Raw genomic sequence first — 25,418 nt, forward strand, 5'->3', positions numbered from 1 at the left:
CCTCTTAAGCTTCAATGTTTCTACTCGCTTTCGCTACCCCTAGTCGGCAACCTGGAGTTTCAGGAAGGGAGGGCCTTGAGACCCTTCACTGCCTGGTATTCTTCTGGTATCCGTAACCTACGCGACTTGCTTAATCCCTCCCACCTCCCATTGTCCTTTGCAGAAGCAAGAGATAAATATGGCTTACACCCTCGACAGGAGTTTTCCTACTTCCAGGCAGTCCACTATCTTAAAACTGTTTTGCCTAACTTGACAGCCTATGATTTTCTAGATCCCCTTTTCATACTTCTCCGCTCTGGCTTCTATTCTATCTCGACTATTTATGCACGCATACGCATAGAAATTGACCCTACTACGGATCTTTCAGAACTGTCCCAATGGTCCTCCCGCATTCCATCGGTCACCCCTGACTCCCTCTTAAATCATTTTCAGCTGACTCTGAAACTCATTCCAGCTAGCTCGTACCAAGAAATGGCCTATAAAATGCTTCATAGAGCCTATATCTCACCTAATCGCCGATATTTAATGGGCATCTCGGAAGAAGCGAGATGCACCAAATGTTTTAGCTTATGGGGCGGATCTTTTGCATTGTTTTTGGGATTGTGGTTTAGTTAAAAAGTTTTGGCATGAGGTACATCAATATGGAACTACGACGCTAGGCGTGTCTTTCCGATGCACTATGTCTTGGGCTCTGTTCGGATATTTAGCAGACCAGACGGACATCCCAAGGACCAACAAAAAGCTTCTTGTGATATTGTCAGCGGCTAGCAGAAAAGCTATTTTACAACAGTGGATTCATGATTCTACTCCCACTCTCTCAATCAACTATTCTTTTAATTTACCATGGATTGGCTGGAAGCTTCCATCCATAAAGAAAAGCTCACTCCAGCTCTATTCCAGGTTTGGGATAATTATATTCGGACACTTCCCATGACCACTAGACAAGCACTTCACAACTGCTTCCAATCTACTTCATGGTATTTACTCCACTCTATAGCTCATCCTAACCCCTTAGGTCTTTGAATACCGCACCTTTCTATCTCCTCTTTTAGCTTTTTCTTTTCTTTCTCTCTTTATTCTCCTGTATTACCGGGGTCCGGGCTGATTGGGAAACTGATCTCTTGGATTTGGAGGTGTCTCTATGGATGGATCGACGGCCCGTGACCTCTAGCGGGCATTAACTACTTTACATGTTTTAAGTATTTTCGGTTTTATTTTCTTTTCTTTTATTTTGTTTTAGTTATTGTGTCTATATCTGGAGAATTGGACATAATATATTATTGGCGTCAGCGCAAGACGTCTGTTTTACATATGTTTTCTTCTAGCCATTTTGCATTATGCTCATAATTTTATTCTCCGCTATTACTTGTTACACACACAATTTTTTCCATTAGAATGTTTAAATGTTTTATTTGAGGAAAATTTTGAAAATGGATTCTGATTTCTCCTTGTTCAGCTGTGAGATTGATTATTCGATTTCCTGCGGCCCTTTGGCAGGGTGGCAATATATCTATACTGTAATATTTTATTGTCTCTCTATTAAATGTACCAAATTGCTATTTATGCATTTTCTTCTTTGTACTGCGAGAAATTGGAATAAAAATATTTTTGGAAAAGAAAAAAAAACCAAGCCTTCCCTGCGCATTTCAAATAGATCACAGTCATAAATAATAGAGAGAAATAGGACGTCAGTACTTAGTTACCTTATACAACTGTATTGGAAGCACCGCTGCCTGTAAGATACAACTATTCTGAGTAATCTAATGATAAGTGTTGGAAGAGATGATGACATGTATTGGAGGCACCACTGCCTGCAAGATATAACTATTCTGAGTAATCTAATGATAAGTGTTGGAAGAGATGATGACATGTATTGGAGGCACCACTGCCTGCAAGATATAACTATTCTTAGTAATCTAATGATAAGTGTTGGAAGAGATGATGACATGTATTGGAGGCACCACTGCCTGCAAGATATAACTATTCTGAGTAATCTAATGATAAGTGTTGGAAGAGATGATGACATGTATTGGAGGCACCACTGCTTGCAAGATATAACTATTCTTAGTAATCTAATGATAAGTGTTGGAAGAGATGATGACATGTATTGGAGGCACCACTGCCTGCAAGATATAACTATTCTTAGTATCTAATGAAAAGTGTTGGAAGAGATGGCGATATGTATTGGAGGCACCGCTGCCTGTAAGATATAACTATTCTTAGTAATCTAATGATAAGTGTTGGAAGAGATGATGACATGTATTGGAGGCATTGCTGCCTGTAAGATATAACTATTCTGAGTAATCTAATGATAAGTGTTGGAAGAGATGATGACATGTATTGGAGGCACCACTGCCTGCAAGATATAACTATTCTGAGTAATCTAATGAGAAGTGTTGGAAGAGATGGCGATATGTATTGGAGGCACCGCTGCCTGTAAGATATAGCTATTCTGAGTAATCTAATGATAAGTGTTGGAAGAGATGATGACATGTATTGGAGGCACCACTGCCTGCAATATATAACTATTCTTAGTAATCTAATGATAAGTGTTGGAAGAGATGGTGATATGTATTGGAGGCACCGCTGCCTGTAAGATATAACTATTCTGAGTAATCTAATGATAAGTGTTGGAAGAGATGGCGATATGTATTGGAGGCACCGCTGCCTGCAAGATATAACTATTCTTAGTAATCTAATGATAAGTGTTGGAAGAGATGATTACATGTATTGGAGGCACCGCTGCCTGTAAGATATAACTATTCTGCGTAATCTAATGAAAAGTGTTGGAAGAGATGGCGATATGTATTGGAGGCACCGCTGCCTGTAAGATATAACTATTCTGAGTAATCTAATGATAAGTATTGGAAGAGATGATGACATGTATTGGAGGCACCACTGCCTGCAATATATAACTATTCTTAGTAATCTAATGATAAGTGTTGGAAGAGATGGCGATATGTATTGGAGGCACCGCTGCCTGTAAGATATAACTATTCTGAGTAATCTAATGATAAGTGTTGGAAGAGATGGCGATATGTATTGGAGGCACCGCTGCCTGCAAGATATAACTATTCTTAGTAATCTAATGATAAGTGTTGGAAGAGATGATTACATGTATTGGAGGCACCGCTGCCTGTAAGATATAACTATTCTGAGTAATGTAATGATATGTGTTGGAAGAGATGGCGATATGTATTGGAGGCACCGCTGCCTGTAAAATATAACTATTCTGAGTAATCTAATGATAAGTGTTGGAAGAGATGATGACATGTATTGAAGGCACCGCTGCCTGTAAGATATAACTATTCTGAGTAATCTAATTATAAGTGTTGGAAGAGATGGCGATATGTATTGGAGGCACCGCTGCCTGCAAGATATAACTATTCTTAGTAATCTAATGATAAGTGTTGGAAGAGATGATGACATGTATTGGAGGCACCGCTGCCTGTAAGATATAACTATTCTGAGTAATCTAATGATAAGTGTTGGAAGAGATGATGACATGTATTGGAGGCACCGCTGCCTGTAAAATATAACTATTCTGAGTAATCTAATGATAAGTGTTGGAAGAGATGATGACATGTATTGGAGGCACCGCTGCCTGTAAGATATAACTATTCTGAGTAATCTAATGATAAGTGTTGGAAGAGATGGCGATATGTATTGGAGGCACCGCTGCCTGTAAAATATAACTATTCTGAGTAATCTAATGATAAGTGTTGGAAGAGATGATGACATGTATTGGAGGCACCGCTGCCTGTAAGATATAACTATTCTGAGTAATCTAATGATAAGTGTTGGAAGAGATGGCGATATGTATTGGAGGCACCGCTGCCTGTAAGATATAACTATTCTGAGTAATCTAATGATAAGTGTTGGAAGAGATGATGACATGTATTGGAGGCACCGCTGCCTGTAAGATATAACTATTCTGAGTAATCTAATGATAAGTGTTGAAAGAGATGATGACATGTATTGGAGGCACCGCTGCCTGTAAGATATTACTATTCTGAGTAATCTAATGATAAGTGTTGGAAGAGATGATGACATGTATTGGAGGCACCGCTGCCTGTAAGATATAACTATTCTGAGTAATCTAATGATAAGTGTTGGAAGAGATGATGACATGTATTGGAGGCACCGCTGCCTGTAAGATATAACTATTCTGAGTAATCTAATGATAAGTGTTGGAAGAGATGGCGATATGTATTGGAGGCACCGCTGCCTGCAAGATATAACTATTCTTAGTAATCTAATGATAAGTGTTGGAAGAGATGATGACATGTATTGGAGGCACCGCTGCCTGTAAGATATAACTATTCTGAGTAATCTAATGATAAGTGTTGGAAGAGATGATGACATGTATTGGAGGCACCGCTGCCTGTAAGATATAACTATTCTGAGTAATCTAATGATAAGTGTTGGAAGAGATGATGACATGTATTGGAGGCACCGCTGCCTGTAAGATATAACTATTCTGAGTAATCTAATGATAAGTGTTGGAAGAGATGATGACATGTATTGGAGGCACCGCTGCCTGTAAAATATAACTATTCTGAGTAATCTAATGATAAGTGTTGGAAGAGATGATGACATGTATTGGAGGCACAGCTGCCTGTAAAATATAACTATTCTGAGTAATCTAATGATAAGTGTTGGAAGAGATGGCGATATGTATTGGAGGCACCGCTGCCTGTAAGATATAACTATTCTGAGTAATCTAATGATAAGTGTTGGAAGAGATGATGACATGTATTGGAGGCACCGCTGCCTGTAAGATATAACTATTCTGAGTAATCTAATGATAAGTGTTGGAAGAGATGGCGATATGTATTGGAGGCACCGCTGCCTGTAAGATATAACTATTCTGAGTAATCTAATGATAAGTGTTGTAAGAGATGATGACATGTAATGGAGGCACCGCTGCCTGTAACATATAACTATTCTGAGTAATCTAATGATAAGTGTTGGAAGAGATGGCGATATGTATTGGAGGCACCGCTGCCTGTAAGATATAACTATTCTGAGTAATCTAATGATAAGTGTTGGAAGAGATAGCGATATGTATTGGAGGCACCGCTGCCTGTAAGATATAACTATTCTGAGTAATCTAATGATAAGTGTTGGAAGAGATGGCGATATGTATTGGAGGCACCGCTGCCTGTAAGATATAACTATTCTGAGTAATCTAATGATAAGTGTTGGAAGAGATGGCGATATGTATTGGAGGCACCGCTGCCTGTAAGATATAACTATTCTGAGTAATCTAATGATAAGTGTTGGAAGAGATGGCGATATGTATTGGAGGCACCGCTGCCTGTAAGATATAACTATTCTGAGTAATCTAATGATAAGTGTTGGAAGAGATAGCGATATGTATTGGAGGCACCGCTGCCTGTAAGATATAACTATTCTGAGTAATCTAATGATAAGTGTTGGAAGAGATGGCGATATGTATTGGAGGCACCGCTGCCTGTAAGATATAACTATTCTGAGTAATCTAATGATAAGTGTTGGAAGAGATGGCGATATGTATTGGAGGCACCGCTGCCTGTCCTTTTCTGACTAATTTAATGATAAGTGCATGAACATATGATCATGGATGTGCATTACACCGGGGCAGATCTCCCGGCAGGTAAACTCTCTGTGTTGTAAGCATTTGCTGCTGTAGGGACAGGAGTGAAGCACAGGTAGTTACATTTCTGTATTTATCCTGTGGCCCCTGAGAAGTGGTTAGAGTTACTTACACTTTCACAGCCTTTTGGAGATTACCACTTTCAAATCGTGATTCGAACTTCAAGTTGTTGTTATTCTTTCCATCCAACATTGTATACGGCATATTACTAAGACAGCGGCGCCCACCAGTCCGGGAACCAGTATAGCAGGATCCTTTGTAAGCTGTAACCACAAGATCTCATTAATGATCTGCTCACTATTACTATCTGTCTCAACCATTTGTTTTGAAGAAACTTTATCAACATCAAAAAGGTAAAACAACAGGTGTGGTAACAATAGCATAGCACGACACCGTCCAGTCTGCCCAAACTACACTGCTCAGCTCAGCATTATGCCATTCGCCCTTTCCAAACTACAGTATTCAGTTCAGCACTACACCGCTCGGGTGGTATTCATGTGACCGGCGGTCGGGAGACCGACAGTCACATGACCTCCTCCACCATCCGACCCCTCACTATCCCGATGATCGGCATGCCGACCAACAGGGACTATTTCCACTCGTGGGTGTCCACGACACCCACAGAGTGGGAATAGAACCCGTGGCGAACGCAGGTCGCCACCAAGCCCGCAGCATGGCGAGCGCAGGGGATCCCGGCTTCGGTAAGCTGACCGGCGGTCTCCTGACTGCCGGTCAGCCATACTACACCGCACCGCTCAGTGGTGGTCATTCCGAGTTGATCGCAGCTAGCAACTTTTAGCTGCTGCTGCGATCAATAGTCCACGCCTATGGGGGAGTGTATTTTAGCTTAGCAGGGCTGCGATCACTTGTGCAGCCCTGCTAAGCTAAAAAAAATTCAAGCAGAAGAAGAGTAGCCCTATACCTACTTACCCTGTGCGATGGATCCAGCGATGATGGGCCCGGCTTTGGAGTCACTCCTCCGCCCTCTGTTCTCCTGGACATGCCTGCATTTTACTCACCACTCCCCGAAAACGCTCTACAATGGTCCGGATCCGCCCCTCCACGCCTCCTTGCTGTCAATTTTTTTAGCGGTCGCCGCTGCGACCGCTCCTTTCGGAAGCCGCAACGTAACCCGGCGACCTCTGTTGCCGGGCAACGTCGCGCATGCGCATTCCGCACCCATTCGCACAGCAGCGAAAAAACGCTGCGTGCGAACGGGTCGGAATGACCCCCTGTATCTCTAAACTACACTATTCAGCTCAGCACTATACCTTTCAGCCTGTCCAAACTACAGTATTCAGTATAGTACTACACCGCCCAGTATCTCTAAACTACGATATTCCGTTCAGCACTACACCGTCCAGTTTGTCCAAGCTACACTACTCAGTTTAGCACTACACCGTCCAGTTTGTCTAAACTATACTACTCAGTCAGTTCAACACTACACCATTGAGTTTGTCCAAACTACACTACTCAGTTTAGCACTACACCGTCCAGTTTGTCCAAACTACACTACTCAATTAAACACTACAAGGTCCAGTTTGTCCAAACTACACTACTCCGTTCAGCACTCTAACATAAATCTATCCAAACTGCAACATTTAGTATAGTACTGTACTTTCCAGTTTATTAAAACTATGCTACAGTACTAAGTTCACCTCTACCTTATACAGCCTGTATGGGAAGCATTTGATATCCCGGCTGTCGGGATTCCGTTGCGCAGCATACCAGCGCCCGGATCCCGACAACTATTTTCCCTCTTGGGGTGTCCACGACACTCCTGGAGGGAGAATAAATAGTGTGGCACACATAGCGCGCCACCATGCCTGCAGCGTGGGAGCGCAGCATTACGAGCGCTGCGAGCCCACAAGGGGCTCTTTTGCACTCGCCCCACTGTCGGCATTCCAGCGGTCGGAATTCCGGTGCCTGTATGCTGGGCGCCGGGATCCCGACAGCCGGGATATCATTGTACACCCTCTATGGGAAGCATTACCGACACTGCCCAGTTTAGTACTACACCGCCCAGCCTGTCCAAATAACGCTACTTATTTCAGCCTATCCAAACTACTTGCTCATTTCATTTCTGGTCCTGAAGCAGTATAAGCATCATTAATCCCCCATACCCCTCTCTCAACAGACCTACCTCTACAATACCTGCCCAAGGAGTCACAGAGGGCAGAGAGACAGCAGGGTATAGTCAGTGCTTAAGGTGGTCCTAGAGAGGTGGTGGAACTCACCCCCCACCACCACCACGGGCGTGAAAAAGGGATTGAGCGCAGTGTAAAAGGGGCATGGTCTCAAAAAGACAGGGGCGTGGTCACCCAATAGTATACCCAATTCAAATTAAGCCGCACAATAGCACAATCTTATTAATATTACACCATATGTTAGTGCCCCTTATACACAAAGCCCACAGTAGTAGCACCCCAAATACATATAATGCCCACAGCAATAGTGCCCCTTATATAATGCCCTCAGTAGTAGTGCCCCTTATGTCCCCAGGAGTGATGCCCCTTATAAAGTGCCTCTTATGCAATGCCCTCATTAGTAGTACCCCCAGTAGTAATGCCCCCAGTGGTAATGCCCCATGTAGTGTTGCCCCCAGTAGTAATGCCCCTGTAGTTATGCCCCAGTCAGTAGTTATGCCCCCTGTAGTTATGCCCCAGTAGATTTTCCCCCAGTAGTTATGTCCCCCTTAGTTATGTCCCCCGTAGTTATGCCCCCAGTCAGTAGTTATGCCCCAAGTCAGTAGATATGCCCCTAGTAGTTATGCCCCCTGTAGTTATGCACACAGTAGATACGCCCCCAGTCAGACATTATGCCCCCTGTAGTTGTGCCCCAGTAGATGTGACCCAGTAGATGTGCCCCAGCAGATGTACCCCCCAGCCGTTGTGCCCAGAGTACATGTGCCCCCAACCATTGTGCCCCCAGTAGATGTGCCCCCTAGTAGCGCTGCTTACACACATACAAAAAAACAACAAAAAACACAATACTCACCAGCCCCGCTCTTGCTTCCTAACCGCTACTGCCCTCCGCCTGGCTGCCTGCTCTTCGGATCTATGGGAGAGATGTCATGACGTCTCTCGCATAGCGCCGCACACGAACACTGCCTGAGCTGGAGCCACTGAGAGGAAGAAGCCGGGCGTCCGCTGGTAACAAAATCTCAGCAGGCGTCCGACTTCTCCCTGGGTTAGGTGAGCCGGAGGAGGCGGAACTGAGTTCCGGCTCCAAATGGAACTTACGGAACGCAGTTCCGCCCCGTTCCGGCTCACTTTTACCTCTGGGTATAGTCTCAAGTCTGCATGGATATTTCATTGTACTTGTGCCCAGAGAAAGTCATGGGTGCCCCATTCCTAGTACTAAAGGTCTCATCCAACCACTGTAGACTCTTATCACTGTGCCAGTATCAGTGTCCAGTCTATCCATACTACAATACTCCTTTCAGTATTAGGTCGCACAGCCTGCCCACCCTACACGACCCTGGGGGTGATTGATACCTGATCGTTGGGCTGCAAACTTTGCTGTCCTGCATTCGGATAGTCGGCGCCTCCAGGGGGGGTGTAAATTTGCCGTGCAAGTGTGCGATCCTATGTGTACGCCAAGCTGCTAAAATCCACTTTGTGCAGTCTCTGCGTAGCCCAGGACTTAGGGGGTCATTTCGAGTTGACCGCTCGCTAGCAGTTTTTAGCAGCCATGCAAACGCTATGCCGGCACCCACTGGGGAGTGTATTTTAGCTTAGCAGAAGTGTGAACGCATGTGCAGCCGAGCTCTGCAAAAACAGTTTGTACAGTTTCAGAGTAGCTCTGAACCTACTCAGCGCTTGCGATCACTTCAGCCTATTCGTGTCCATGTTTGACGTCATACACCCGCCCAGCGGACGCCCAGCCACGCCTGCGTTTTTTCGGGCACGCCTGCGTTTTTGCAAACACTCCCTGAAAACGGTCAGTTGACACCCAGAAACGCCCCCTTCCTGTCAATCTTCTAGCGGCCGCCAGTGCAAAGAAAAACTTTGCTAGAACCTGAGCACAACCACAAAGGGCTTTGTACCCATAGGTCGCGCATGCGCATTGCGGGGCATACGCATGCGCAGAAATGCCATTTTTTCACCTGATCGCTGCACTGCGAAAATCGTCAGCGAGCGATCAACTCGGAATGACCTCCTTAATCCTACAGTGCGATGAGAACAGGCTGATTTGGGCCGGAGCTGACGTCTGACAACCTCCCTGAAAACGCTTGGGAACACCTGCGTTTTTCCGGACACTCCCAGTAAACGGTCAGTTACCACCCACAAACTGCCTCCTCCTGTCAAGTACCTTGCGAACGCCCGTGCGATCGTATTTTTCGTACCATCGCGTCGCTCGCTGACCGGCGATGTCCTTTGTTGCTGTCCGACATGAGTGCGCATTGCGGTGAATACGCATGCGCAGTTACTACCTGATCGCCGACTGTGTGAAAACGAACAGCAGTGATCAGCTCTGAATCACCCCCACTATCCACAACAGTGACCGCAATTTTGTTGCATTACCTGGGCTGATTTCATATACCAATTTGCCTTCCCCTTCTGCTAATACTTGCGGCATTGGTTCCTTCCCTGTATGTCTGTAGAAGACCTCTGGGTGTGGTGGCTCCCATTCTAGGTGAGGACATGAAACAAAGAAACACATCTTGTCATAGAAATATAGGAGTAGATTTTAAAATGTAAATCTAGTCAAGACGAGGGTGGAAATCATTCACTCAACCACGCATTTAATGTGTTCCATGAATAGTGGCCCCTGGACCTTCCTTCCCTTAATAAGGCTAACACTCAACCCAACTTGCCCCCCACATTCTCGCAGGGGCCAAATGTTTTATTGGCATATCCTGGAAATGAGCTCCACCCTGTACGGTATGTATTCATGTGACCAGCGGTCAGGAGACCGATGGTCACATGATCTCCCCCAACATCCCACCCCCTCACTATCCCGACGGTCAGCATGCCGACCAACACGGATTATTCCCACTCGTGGGTGTCCACGACATCCATAGAGTGGGAAAAGTACCCATGGGGCTTTCTGCACTCGCCCCCCCTCCTCCCGGGATTCCGCTGCCGGTCAGCCATACCACACCCCTCTGAACATCTTCCCTCAGTTCGTACACAGGGCATACATGAAAAAAACAGCTTTCCACCTACACAATAAGTAACACAAATTACAAGGGTCTGAGCTCCTTGGCTACACAAACAAACCCAACCCACCCGCTCCCATGGGTTCTTTTTTAAACCAACCCAATTTCAGCTATCTATCCCAACTCCACAAGCCTGCAACTGTAGAACTACAAATCGCAGCATACCTTGCCACAGTTTTGCTTTTAAGGCATTTAAAAATGGGAGGGCATGCTGAAATTTGTAGTTCAACACCAGGTGCAGTGCCACCGGGTTGGCTACACTGGCTCTGCTGTATTAGATTACAGTAGAACACTGATTATATTGGATGGTGTTGATAAAGCTAAATATTTATCGTATATAATACCCTTTATGAGGTCTAAGAACACTGTACGCTAACTACGTATGAAGTACCGCAAGGGTACGCACGTTGCGTAACGATCGCTTAGCCGTGGTCGAGACGCTCAAGCGTTACGTTCGCTCACGGCCAAGAGATCACTGGCAGGCACGCTATTGGCTGCCGACTACCGTAATGATTCGCTATAGCGATGCGACCGCTCGAGACCACGAAGAGATCACCAGCGGCGCATACGCTCACAATGTAAAACCTTTATATCTAAACCATAAACAGTGTATTATGCAGTAAACCCTTTGTGTAGTGATATGGTGTAAATGCAACACAGTATAACCTTACTAGCTTAAAAGCAGTTTGAGCGTCACCGACGCTCTGAGAATACTTAACTCTATAAGAAATACACAGATACCTGGGCTTAGGGTCCAACGCCTAATATATATATATTTTGAATGATATACTTGCAAAAGAATTAATACAAATACAAATCATACACTACAATATAACATAGACTAACTAACCAGGTAACTACACAGTAAATACAATACAATTAAGTTTAAGAGAAAAATGAGAGAAAGAGAAGAGAGAGAAAGATATGGCCCATAATAACAAGAGAGAAACAGTATGATTACGGAGAAAAACTTACGCACAAAGGAAACGATCGCATGCGCCTCTGGACATCCAGCTCCCGATTTTCAGCAATGATAACCGTTGAAGAGTGAGAGCTGGATGTGATCGGCCTTTCTATTTATGCCCCACACACAATGCAATTCAATGGTCCCTACAATCTCATTGTTCATTGGACACAGGAATTCGGCTTCGCATTATAACAAAAGGTCATAGGTTGATTCATACAGGTGGGCTGTGACTATTTCCAACAGCTCAGGTGGGAGGGAAACTGGGTTTCCCGCCGCATGGGTAATAAAGTGCAAATAAAGTAAATGTTCATAAACTTCTTATGTCCATAACTATTCGCACGAGCGATTGATCTGCTTCAAACCAACACCGGAATATTTCTAATTAAATATTCTTCCGATGGATACTAAACACCACTGTATTACTCCGTCTGACCCTTCGTATCAAACAAAGAGGGATTTCTCTGTTCATGAACATTCTATATTAACCAAACTTTCAGAATCTATCAAAGGGACCATGATCTAAAAAATACATTATATAGTGAAAATATGTAATGATTGAGTCGCACGCTACGATCACATAAACTCTACCGTAAATACGCATACCGTGCGCCTGCGGGTGCCCGCGACTATGAGTATGCGCACGTACGGGAGAGCGTACGCATGCGCAGCACGGACCTGTGTGAGGTGCAAATATGGTAGTGTGCATAGAGATATTTTTCTGACTTTGACAGTCCACCCTTTGGCAGTCAACAATAACTGCCACTTCCTGAAAACATTTCAAAAAGAGAAAAATATATGTTAGGGGTTAATACATTTACATGGTTGGGTAAGGGAGGAGAAGAGATGGTAGGAAAAGGGTATGACCTAGTGAGATAGCAGAAGCATGTGTGTATGAATCCGTGCTTGGGGGTCATGTATCATCGTGCCGTACGTGTTTTAAATCAAGCTTCGAGGTATTGCGAAGTATACATTTGAATTCCTTCTTATCCCGTGGTACGGGTCTGTGGATGGGCTGTCAAACTTTACCGAGCTCTTTTCGGATTTTGAACAAAATGGGGAGCACATTTTAGTTGATGATACATGACTGGGGGAATATGTGATTGCTGATATCTGTGCCTGTATTCCCTATCGACTATGTGTGTCATTACCTGAGGGTTGTAGAAATGAAGAAAAGACATAATTACGGTAAATGCGGTGTTATTCTATGTCAGGTAAATGTACATTCGTCGATTGAGGTCTTGTTTGGTGTCTGTTGAATGCAGTCTTCTTTGTGCTTTTGCTCATAAGGTGCGAGCAAAGCTGTCAATGTCCATAGATTTACAAAAGTGTTGGGCTAGCGTAATTTTAAAATTTCTAGGGAAACTGGGGATCCATGGCATAGTTCATCAAAAATCTGTGTATCAGGTTGTCAAAACTTCTTCTTTAATCCCTCTGTTGTCTGTATATCGGCTCATCAAATTCCTCGTCCAAGTGGGTCTTGTTACCTTGGAGAAAACGGAAAAACAGGTGAAAGAAACGGACCGTAGAAATCGCATTTTCATCACATCATTGTTTCTACATTTGGGTCATAAATCAAGTCCATTGGAATTACAGTTTCCTCACTCCTTAAACTCATTACCCTAGTACGATGATTGCACCTCATTAAAGCCTGACCGCATCTAAATATCAAACCAATCGTTATGATAACACCTAAGATACATAGGAGAAACTTCCCAACATCCATTATGACTCCTTGAGCCCAGTCTCCTAAACCAGAAAACCAATTTCGCGGGTTCAACCATGACACCCAACCAGTCAGCTCATTACCTACAGCAGCAAGAGTGAGATTGTGTCTCCTGCGAAATTCCCACTTCAATTGGAGAATATCGTCCATCTTTTGGTCTATGACCTCGACCGGATCCTCGGTGCTATTCGTAATATATGTGCAACATTTCACGCCGTATTGTGTTGCCAGTGTGACACAATATCCGCCTGTCACTGCTGTGAGGTAATTAAGAACCATTCTATGCTGGACTAGTTCTGTTTTGTAAGCCTGAAGTTCCCTTCCAGTATACCTAAACGTGTCATCATACATTTCAGTGATATTATCTAACAAATTTGCGAGTGCCGATATGTATTTATAATTCAGCACTCCTCTAGCGGTGCGGGTGAAATCTAACGCGATTAAGAATTGAATCCCGGTGGATTCACTTATCAGATCAGAGGCCGGATGCTCTGTCTTCTCTATCAGGTGCCTTTTAACAACGTGCTCGTAATGGGTGTGAGTATAAGGAGCTTGGGCACCACGGTGTATGTCTTTCATTTTGTCATGTGATACAGTCATTACTTAAGGCAGTACTTTTCCAATATAACACAATCCTTCAGAGTTTGGGGCAAGCCACTTGTACGCCTTTCTCCCGCATATGAAATATATATCATCGGGGAGAACATATGGGACGGAGTAGGACATAACCATATTACACACCTTCCATGTGAAATCTCCTAACCCTAATTCTTCCATCTGCTTAGTACACGTATCAGGTTGTATGATATGTGCACAGTATCCTGGTGATACCTCTCCAACTCTAGTAATCCTATTTCCTAAGGTATACCTATACCGGAAAGATTTTCCTCTACTGGCTATGTGGCGTACAAGCTCTGTATCTGTAGGCATTCTATCTGCTCTATGCGAAAAGGTCATGGTTTGGTTACTCCATGACACTTCCCAATTTCCCGGCTTTCGGGGATTGGAGATGTTGAAACATAATAGGGACCTATCCACATGGTATTGGTGGAGCTTCAAACTAGGAGGACTGGAGATATTAAACCTTCTGTCCACCGGTCTCCCACCACTTAACTCAAGTACCTCCCCTATCGTTAAAGGAAATGGTACTAGCCCTGATTTGCTATGACCTTGAGGTACTTGAGAGCATACCCAACAATCTGTTTTATTTAACACACTACCCACTAAGGAGTGATAGTCACTCAATGGATGCCGGTCCATATGGATATTAAAATAAGAATTTACTTACCGATAATTCTATTTCTCGGAGTCCGTAGTGGATGCTGGGGTTCCTGAAAGGACCATGGGGAATAGCGGCTCCGCAGGAGACAGGGCACAAAAAGTAAAGCTTTAGGATCAGGTGGTGTGCACTGGCTCCTCCCCCTATGACCCTCCTCCAAGCCAGTTAGATACTGTGCCCGGACGAGCGTACATAATAAGGAAGGATTTTGAATCCCGGGTAAGACTCATACCAGCCACACCAATCACACTGTACAACCTGTGATCTGAACCCAGTTAACAGTATGATAACAGCGGAGCCTCTGAAAAGATGGCTCACAACAATAATAACCCGATTTTTGTAACTATGTACAAGTATTGCAGATAATCCGCACTTGGGATGGGCGCCCAGCATCCACTACGGACTCCGAGAAATAGAATTATCGGTAAGTAAATTCTTATTTTCTCTATCGTCCTAGTGGATGCTGGGGTTCCTGAAAGGACCATGGGGATAATACCAAAGCTCCCAAACGGGCGGGAGAGTGCGGATGACTCTGCAGCACCGAATGAGAGAACTCCAGGTCCTCCTTAGCCAGGGTATCAAATTTGTAGGATTTTACAAACGTGTTTGCCCCTGACTAAATAACCGCTCGGCAAAGTTGTAAAAGCCGAGACCCCTCGGGCAGCCGCCCAAGATGAGCCCACCTTCCTTGTGGAATGGGCATTTACATATTTTGGCTGTGGCAGGCCTGCCACAGAATGTGCAAGCTGAATTGTATTACACATCCAACTAGCAATAGTCTGCTTAGAAGCAAAAGCACCCAGTTTGTTGGGTGCATACAGGATAACAGCAAGTCAGTTTTCCTGACTCCAGCCGTCCTGGAACATATTTTCAGGGCCCTGACAACATCTAGCAACTTGGAGTCCTCCAAGTCCCTAGTAGGTGCAAGGCACCACAATAAGCTGGTTCAGGTGAAACACTGACACCACCTTTGGGAGAGAACTGGGGACGAGTCCGCAGCTCTGCCCTGTCCGAATGGACAAACAGATATGGGCTTTTTTGAGAAAAAACCACCAATTTGACACTCGCCTGGTCCAGGCCAGGGCCAAGATCATGGTCACTTTTCATGTGAGATGCTTCAAATCCACAGATTTGACTGGTTTTAAACCAATGTGATTTGAGGAATCCCAGAACTACGTTGAGATCCCACAGTGCCACTGGAGGCACAAAAGGGGGTTGTATATGCAATACTCCCTTGACAAAATTCTGGACTTCAGGAACTGAAGCCAATTCTTTCTGGAAGAAAATCGACAGGGCCGAAATTTGAACCTTAATGGACCCCAATTTGAGGCCCATAGACACTCCTGTTTTCAGGAAATGCAGGAAACGACCGAGTTGAAATTTCTTTGTGGGGCCTTCCTGGCCTCACACCACGCAACATATTTTCGCCACATGTGGTGATAATGTTGTGCGGTCACCTCCTTTCTGGCTTTGACCAGGGTAGGAATGACCTCTTCCGGAATGCCTTTTTCCCTTAGGATCCGGCGTTCCACCGCCATGCCGACAAACGCAGCTGCGGTAAGTCTTGGAACAGACATGGTACTTGCTGAAGCAAGTCCCTTCTTAGCGGCAGAGGCCATAAAACCTCTGTAAGCATCTCTTGAAGTTCCGGGTACCAAGTCCTTCTTGGCCAATCCGGAGCCATGAGTATAGTTCTTACTCCTCTACGTCTTATAATTCTCAGCACCTTAGGTATGAGAAGCAGAGGAGGGAACACATACACCGACTGGTACACCCACGGTGTTACCAGAACGTCCACAGCTATTGCCTGAGGGTCTCTTGACCTGGCGCAATACCTGTCCCGTTTTTTGTTCAGACGGGACGCCATCATGTCCACCTTTGGTATTTCCCAACGGTTTACAATCATGTGGAAAAAACTTCCCGATGAAGTTTCCACTCTCCCGGGTGGAGGTCGTGCCTGCTGAGGAAGTCTGCTTCCCAGTTTCCATTCCCGGGATGAAACACTGCTGACAGTGCTATCACATGATTTTCCGCCCAGCGAAAAGTCCTTGCAGTTTTTGCCATTGCCCTCCTGCTTCTTGTGTCGCCCTGTCTGTTTACGTGGGCGACTGCCGTGATGTTTTTCCCACTGGATCAATATAGGCTGACCTTGAAGCAGGTCTTGCTAAGCTTAGAGTATTATAAATTTACCCTTAGCTCCAGTATATTTATGTGGAGAAAAGTCTCCAGACTTGATCACACTCCCTGGAAATTTTTTCCTTGTGTGACTGCTCCCCAGCCTCTCGGGCTGGGCTCCGTGGTCACCAGCATCCAATCCTGAATGCCAAATCTGCGGCCCTCTAGAAGATGGGCACTCTATAACCACCACAGGAGAGACACCCTTGTCCTTGGATATAGGGTTATCCGCTGATGCATCTGAAGATGCGATCCGGACCATTTTTCCAGCAGATCCCACTGAAAAGTTCTTGCGTGAAATCTGCCGAATGGAATTGCTTCGTAGGAAGCCACCATTTTTACCAGGACCCTTGTGCAATGATGCACTGTTTTTAGGAGGTTCCTGACTAGCTCGGATAACTCCCTGGCTTTCTCTTCCGGGAGAAACACCTTTTTCTGGACTGTGTCCAGAATCATCCCTAGGCACAGCAGACGTGTCGTCGGGATCAGCTGCGATTTTGGAATATTTAGAATCCACCCGTGCTGTTGTAGCAGTATCCGAGATAGTGCTACTCCGACCTCCAACTGTTCCCTGGACTATGCCCTTATCAGGAGATCGTCCAAGTAAGGGATAATTAAGACGCCTTTTCTTCGAAGAAGAATCATCATTTCGGCCATTACCTTGGTAAAGACCCGGGGTGCCGTGGACAATCCAAACGGCAGCGTCTAAAACTGATAGTGACAGTTCTGCACCACGAACCTGAGGTACCCTTAGTGAGAAGGGCAAATTTGGGACATAGAGGTAAGCATCCCTGATGTCCCCGGACACTATATAGTCCCCTTCTTCCTGGTTCGTTATCACTGCTCTGAGTGACTCCATCTTGATTTGAACCTTTGTAAGTGTTCAAAAATTTTTTTAGAATAAGTCTCACCTAGCCTTCTGGCTTCAGTACCACAATATAGTGTGGAATAATACCCCTTTTCCTTGTAGTAGGAGGGGTAATTTAATTATCACCTGCTGGGAATACAGCTTGTGAATTTTTTCCCATACTGCCTCCTTGTCGGAGGGAGACCTTGGTAAAGCAGACTTCAGGAGCCTGCGAAGAGGAAACGTCTCTACATCCCAATCTGTACCCCTGGGATACTACTTGTAGGATCCAGGGGTCCTGTACGGTCTCAGCGCCATGCTGAGAACTTGTCAGAAGCGGTGGAGCGCTTCTGTTCCTGGGAATGGGCTGCCTGCTGCAGTCTTCTTCCCTTTCCTCTATCCCTGGGCAGATATGATCTTATAGGGACGAAAAGACTGAGGTTGAAAAGACGGTGTCTTTTTCTGCAGAGATGTGACTTAGGGTAAAAACGGTGGATTTTCCAGCAGTTGCCGTGGCCACCAGGTCCGATGGACCGACCCCAAAAAACTCCTCTTCCTTTATACGGCAATACACCTTTGTGCCGTTTGGAATCTGCATCACCTGACCACTGTCGTGTCCATAACATCTTCTGGCAGATATGGACATCGCATTTACTCTTGATGCCAGAGTGCAAATATCCCTCTGTGCATCTCGCATATATAGAAATGCATCCTTTAAATGCTCTATAGTCAATAAAATACTGTCCCTGTCAAGGGTATCAATTTTTTTAGTCAGGGAATCCGACCAAGCCACCCCAGCTCTGCACATCCAGGCTGAGGCGATCGCTGGTCGCAGTATAACACCAGTATGTGTGTATATACTTTTATGATATTTTCCAGCCTCCTGTCAGCTGGTCCTTGAGGACGGCCCTATCTATAGACGGTACCGCCACTTGTTTTGATAAGCGTGTGAGCGCCTTATCCACCCTAAGGGGTGTTTCCCAACGCGCCCTAACTTCTGGCGGGAAAGGGTATACCACCCATAATTTTCTATCGGGGGGAACCCACGCATCATCACACACTTTATTTAATTTATCTGATTCAGGAAAAACTACTGTAGTTTTTTCACATCCCACATAATACCCTCTTTTGTGGTACTTGTAGTATCAGAAATATGTAACACCTCCTTCATTGCCTTTAACGTGTGGCCCTAATAAGGAATACGTTTGTTTATTCACCGTCGACACTGGATTCAGTGTCCCTGTCTGTGTCTGTGTCGACCGACTAAAGTAAACGGGCGTTTTAAAACCCCTGACGGTGTTTTTGAGACGTCTGGACCGGTACTAATTGTTTGTCGGCCGTCTCATGTCGTCAACCGACCTTGCAGCGTGTTGACATTATCACGTAATTCCCTAAATAAGCCATCCATTCCGGTGTCGACTCCCTAGAGAGTGACATCACCATTACAGGCAATTGCTCCGCCTCCTCACCAACATCGTCCTCATACATGTCGACACACACGTACCGACACACAGCACACACACAGGGAATGCTCTGATAGAGGACAGGACCCACTAGCCCTTTGGAGAGACAGAGGGAGAGTTTGCCAGCACACACCAAAAACGCTATAATTATATAGGGACAACCTTATATAAGTGTTTTCCCTTATAGCATCTGTTTTATATATTTCTAACGCCAAATTAGTGCCCCCCCCTCTCTGTTTTAACCCTGTTTCTGTAGTGCAGTGCAGGGGAGAGCCTGGGAGCCTTCCCTCCAGCCTTTCTGTGAGGGAAAATGGCGCTGTGTGCTGAGGAGATAGGCCCCGCCCCTTTTTCGGCGGCCTCGTCTCCCGCTTTTAACGGATTCTGGCAGGGGTTAAATATCTCCATATAGCCTCCGGAGGCTATATGTGAGGTATTTTTAGCCAAAATAGGTTTTCATTTGCCTCCCAGGGCGCCCCCCTCCCAGCGCCCTGCACCCTCAGTGACTGCCGTGTGAAGTGTGCTGAGAGGAAAATGGCGCACAGCTGCAGTGCTGTGCGCTACCTTTAGAAGACTGAGGAGTCTTCTGCCGCCGATTCTGGACCTCTTCTTACTTCAGCATCTGCAAGGGGGCCGGCGGCAAGGCTCCGGTGACCATCCAGGCTGTACCTGTGATCGTCCCTCTGGAGCTGATGTCCAGTAGCCAAGAAGCCAATCCATCCTGCACGCAGGTGAGTTCACTTCTTCTCCCCTAAGTCCCTCGTTGCAGTGATCCTGTTGCCAGCAGGACTCACTGTAAAATAAAAAACCTAAGCTAAACTTTTCTAAGCAGCTCTTTAGGAGAGCCACCTAGATTGCACCCTTCTCGGCCGGGCACAAAAATCTAACTGGCTTGGAGGAGGGTCATAGGGGGAGGAGCCAGTGCACACCACCTGATCCTAAAGCTTTACTTTTTGTGCCCTGTCTCCTGCGGAGCCGCTATTCCCCATGGTCCTTTCAGGAACCCCAGCATCCACTAGGACGATAGAGAAAACTGGATTGGCATTTCTTTATGCACCCATCCTCAATGACATTGTTACAGAGCCGACAGATACAGTTTTCTTCAGCTAACAATCCTTCACAATTCCTTCTATGGTCAATGCTATCGGATCGTTTTCTGATACTCGCCTTTGCTTGTTGATTATGTTGTTCTCGGAAAACTACGCCTCCATTTCTGTCATCAGAACCCATTCCAGAACCCCTCTCGACCTCCATGGTACTCTCGCCGGAACAAACTGCTCTGGTCAACATCATGGTCAACAGGAAAATCCGGATCACAGTCTCTTGAGGCAAGTCCATCTTAGGAGGAGACGAAGAAGAATGAGAAGGGGGGAAAAATAATTTGAGGGAGAGGGGATGGGAAGTGGAGAAAAACAATAAAAGGGAACAGGGGATCGACAACTGCTTTTGGTCTTGTGATTTTCAATGCTCAGGTGCCGCCTCAATCTTCCTGGAACAGACACTCCAGTGATACAACCTCTACCGTCTGTTCCTTATCACGGGACCTCTCTGGATCAGCAACCTTCTTACAGTGGGACGAATGAACCCAAGTCTCTCTCTCAGCAACCTTCAATGCTGTAGTGCTAGTCAATAAGACCTGGTATGGTCCTTCCCATCTGTCAATAAGGCAACCTGAGCGTAGAAAATTCCGTATCATTACATAATCCCCAGGTTCAATGTCATGACAATTACTATCTGGTAAATCAGGAATCACTAACTTCAGATTATCATTTTGATTCCTTAACTGTTTACTCATGTTAATCAAGTATTTTACAGTCACTTCATTGTTACACTTCAAATCATCCTGAGGGTTAATCATAACATGCGGTTGTCGACCAAACAAGATTTCAAAGGGAGACAGATTAAGAGGGGACCTGGGAGTGGTTCTGATGCTGTACAGTACAATGGGTAAAGCTTCTGGCCATGTCAATCCTGTCTCTGCCATCACTTTACTCAGTTTATTTTTAATAGTGCTGTTCACTCTTTCCACTTTCGCACTCGCCTGTGGACGGTATGGAGTGTGCAGCTTGCTATCAATTCCCATCAATTTACACATTCCTTGAAAGACATCACCTGTAAAATGGGTACCCCTATCACTTTCGATAATTCTGGGGATACCATATCTACATACAAATTCCTGCACAATTTTCTTAGCAGTAAACATAGCGGTATTTGTGGCCGCCGGAAATGCTTCGACCCAATTTGAGAAAACATCTATACAAACAAGTACATATTTCAAATTTCGACAAGGGGGTAATTGAATGAAGTCAATCTGTATTACCTGGAAAGGGCCGCCGGCAGGTGGGATATGGGATGGTTCTGTAGGTATTGCCTTTCCAATATTCTTTCTCAAACAGGTAAGGCATGACATGGCTCTTTTACTCGCATGAGAGGAGAATCCTGGGGCGCACCAATATGCTCTTACCAACTTGCACATCCCTTCCTTGCCTAGATGAGTCAGCCCGTGAGCTGCTTCAGCCAAACATGGAAGATATGCTCTGGGGGCCACTGGTTTACCGTGTCCATCCGTCCAGAGTCCTGAGGACTCCTGGCCATATCCCTTTGCCTTCCAGACTGCCTTTTCCTGTGTGGAACACAAATTTTGCATTTCACACAACTTCTGTGTGTTGATGGTATTAAATACCATCAATTGTGTGGTGTCTGTCTGTCTGGGGGTACCAGCTGCTAATTTAGCCGCTTCGTCTGCTCGGCTGTTACCAAGCGATACTGGGTCTTGGCTATATGTATGTGCTTTACATTTGATAACAGCCACTCTGTCGGGTTCCTGTATCGCTGTTAGAAGCCTTTTTATGTGAGCTGCATGCGCTACCGGTGTACCAGCTGCCGTCATGAAATTTCGGAGGCGCCATAGGGCTCCGAAATCATGGACTACCCCGAATGCGTATCTAGAATCGGTGTAGATATTGGCTGATTTGCCCTTAGCCAATTCACATGCTCTGGTTAGAGCGACCAGTTCAGCAACCTGGGCTGAGTGAGGTGGGCCTAGCGGTTCCGCTTCTATGGTGCCTTGGTCATCTACGACTGCGTATCCAGTACACAAGTCTCCCGAGTCTGACTGTCTATGACAACTACCGTCCGTGTAGAACGTAAGTTCTGCATCTTCCAGTGGGTTGTCACTGATGTCAGGCCTTGCGGTAAAATTTTGGGTCAAATATTCCATACAATCATGAGTGTCTTCCTTTGTATTAAATCCTCCTTCCCCACCACTCTCATCCTCCACCCTTTGTGCCTGCCCAGGCACACCTGGGAGATATGTTGCAGGATTTAATGCACTGCATCTCCTTATGGTGATGTTTACGGGGGCCATTAGTGCCAATTCCCATCTTGTAAACCGCGCTGATGAGACGTGCCTGGTTTGGGCAGAATTTAACAAGGCTGACACTGCATGTGGTGTATGAATTGTGAGGTTGTGACCTAGCACGACGTCTTCGCTTTTCGTTACTAGCAATGCTATCGCAGCAACACTTCGCAAGCATGTGGGGAAGGGTCGCGCTACCGTGTCTAGCTGAGCGCTGTAATATGCTACTGGCCTGCTGGCATCACCGTGCTTTTGGGTTAGTACGCCTGCCGCGCAACCAGCACTTTCTGTTCCGTATAGTTCAAAGGGTTTCCCATAGTCCGGCATACCTAATGCTGGTGCCTGCGTTAGGCACTGTTTAAGTCTCTCAAATGCTGCCTCAGACTCGTCTGTATGCGAAATCCGATCAGGTTTGTTTGAGGAGACCATTTCCTGCAAAGGTAACGCTAAAATGGAAAACCCTGGGATCCAATTACGGCAATACCCACACATTCCTAAAAATGTTCTGATCTGTTGCTGGGTTTGTGGCAGAGTCATGTCTCTAATTGCTTGAATTCTATCAGCGGTCAGGTGTCTCAGTCCTTGTGTTAAACAGTGTCCCAAATATTTTACCTTAGTTTGGCATAATTGCAACTTGTCTTTGGAAACCTTGTGTCCTGTGTCTGAAAGATGAAACAGGAGCTGTTTCGTATCCTTCAGGGATGCCTCCAATGAATCAGAACACAGTAGTAGATCATCCACATACTGTATTAATACTGATCCACTCACTGGTTGGAAAGACTGTAAACAATCATGCAAAGCCTGAGAAAATATACTTGGGCTATCTATGAATCCTTGTGGTAATCGAGTCCATGTGTATTGGACTCCTCTGTATGTAAATGCAAACAAATATTGACTGTCAGGGTGCAGAGGTACCGAAAAGAAAGCGGAGCAGAGGTCAATAACAGTGAAAAATTTCGCAGTGGGAGGGATTTGCATTAGGATGACAGCTGGATTTGGCACTACGGGGAACTGGCTCTCAACTATTTTGTTAATCCCCCTTAGATCCTGCACTAGCCTGTAACCCCTCCCCCCACTCTTTTTCACAGGGAAGATGGGACTATTAGCAGTGCTGGACGTTCTTACCAGAATGCCCTGTTGTAGCAAGCGCTCTATTACTGGGTAAACTCCTAACTCCACCTCTGGCTTCAGAGGGTACTGTGGGATTTTTGGAGCTATCCTACCATCTTTTACTTGTACAACTACCGGAGCTACGTTTGCCATTAATCCAGTGTCCTGTCCATCTTTTGTCCAAAGTGACTCTGGTATCTGAGATGTCATTTCTTCTACTTGGGAGGGAGTCCTATTTGTCATAATGGTATGTGACATTAATTTTGACGGGGAGTCTAACATGTCTCGTACTTCCTGAGCGTGATTCTCAGGTATGTCCAAGAATACACCTTCAGGAGTACAATAAATGACGCACCCCATTTTACACAGTAAGTCTCTTCCCAGGAGATTGGTCGGTGCCGATGCAGCCAGCAAAAAGGAATGCTTGGTATGTAAAGGCCCTATTGTAATCTCTGCTGGTTTGCTAACAGGGTAATGCTGGACTACTCCTGTTACTCCCACGGCTGGAATTGTCCTACCAGTGGTCCTCATGCCCACTGTCGAATTTATCACTGATTTGGCCGCCCCTGTGTCTACAAGAAAGTTTAATGATTTACCAGCTACATTGATTGCAATTTCTGGTTCACTTCCAAGACTTGCAATCAATTTTACTGGCTGCAGATTACAGGTATGGCCACACCCCTATTGGGTATGGTGACCTCCCTGAATCCCGCTGGCAGCAACTACTTGTGAGGGAGTTAGCTGGGAACTACCAGAGGTTTGCCAATCTCTGTTTGGGGGGTATCTTTTTGTTTCCCCTGCATGTGGCTCATAACTCCGTTTCTGCGGACCTTGCTCCCAATGTCGTGTGTCGTGTCGTTGTCTAGGGGGTTGATAAGATTTTTGTACATTTCTCGATCTACAGTCTCGTGCAAAGTGTCCCTGTCTGTGACAAAAATAACATGTTACCACATTTGACTTACCCACAGGGTTTGGTGATGTTAACACAGGCTGTTTTGTGGTCAGGGCCTGTATACTTACTGCCATTAACTTATCACTTTGTTGTTCCCTGTGTCTGGTGATGTTCCTATCGTGATCAATAGCAGCCTCTCTCGAAGTAGCCAAAGACAGACCTCGCCAACATGGTTGTGTGGTCTGTACCCTAGTCTTTAATGATTCTTTTAAACCATCCATCAGTACCGATACTGCTACTTCTCGATGGTTTATGTTTGTTTTAATGTCCTCTATGCCTGTGTATTTTGCCATTTCTGATAATGCTCTGTGAAAATACTCTGCAGCTGTCTCTGACTCCTTCTGTTTAATGGAGAATATCTTGTTCCATCTGACTACCGCTGGGAAATACTCTTTTAACTGTAAGTTTATTCTTTTTACATTATCTTTGTTGTACACATCTGTAAGAGGTACATCCTGATCTAATCCGCAATCAGCTAAAAATTGAGTTGCGTCAACATTGGAGGGTAAACATGCTCTCAGCAATATCTGCCAGTCTTTATTGTTGGGCTCTACAGTGTTACCTAAGTCTCTGATGTATTTTTGACTGGCAACTAAGTCTTTTCTAGGGTCAGGGAATTCAGACACTATGGTCCTTAATTCCATTCTGGAAAATGGGCTCTACATGGCAATGTTCCTCACAGGGGTGACTCCTGATGTGTCAGTTTTCCCATTTGGAACAGCTATTACCCTAACAGGAGTAACTC

At 45.3% G+C, this 25,418-nt stretch overlaps 1 protein-coding gene across 4 annotated transcripts in view; it reads right to left on the reverse strand.

The window, feature by feature from the left end:
• AGBL2 (AGBL carboxypeptidase 2) overlaps positions 1–25,418 on the reverse strand; it is a 226,613-nt gene that overhangs the window by 107,616 nt on the left and 93,579 nt on the right. For 3 of the 4 annotated variants that reach the window (XM_063944554.1, XM_063944555.1, XM_063944553.1), the window contains exons 6-7: positions 10,165–10,272; positions 5,751–5,901 (exon numbers count right to left, since the gene is read on the reverse strand). In XM_063944554.1, coding sequence (XP_063800624.1) covers positions 5,751–5,901; positions 10,165–10,272 — 259 coding nt within the window. Of the gene's footprint in view, positions 1–5,750; positions 5,902–8,635; positions 8,875–10,164; positions 10,273–25,418 lie in introns of those variants that run through there. The other variant, XM_063944556.1, reaches the window with a different exon arrangement.

This window comes from Pseudophryne corroboree, chromosome 11 (assembly GCF_028390025.1).
Source record: "Pseudophryne corroboree isolate aPseCor3 chromosome 11, aPseCor3.hap2, whole genome shotgun sequence".
Classification (NCBI taxonomy): domain Eukaryota; kingdom Metazoa; phylum Chordata; class Amphibia; order Anura; family Myobatrachidae; genus Pseudophryne; species Pseudophryne corroboree.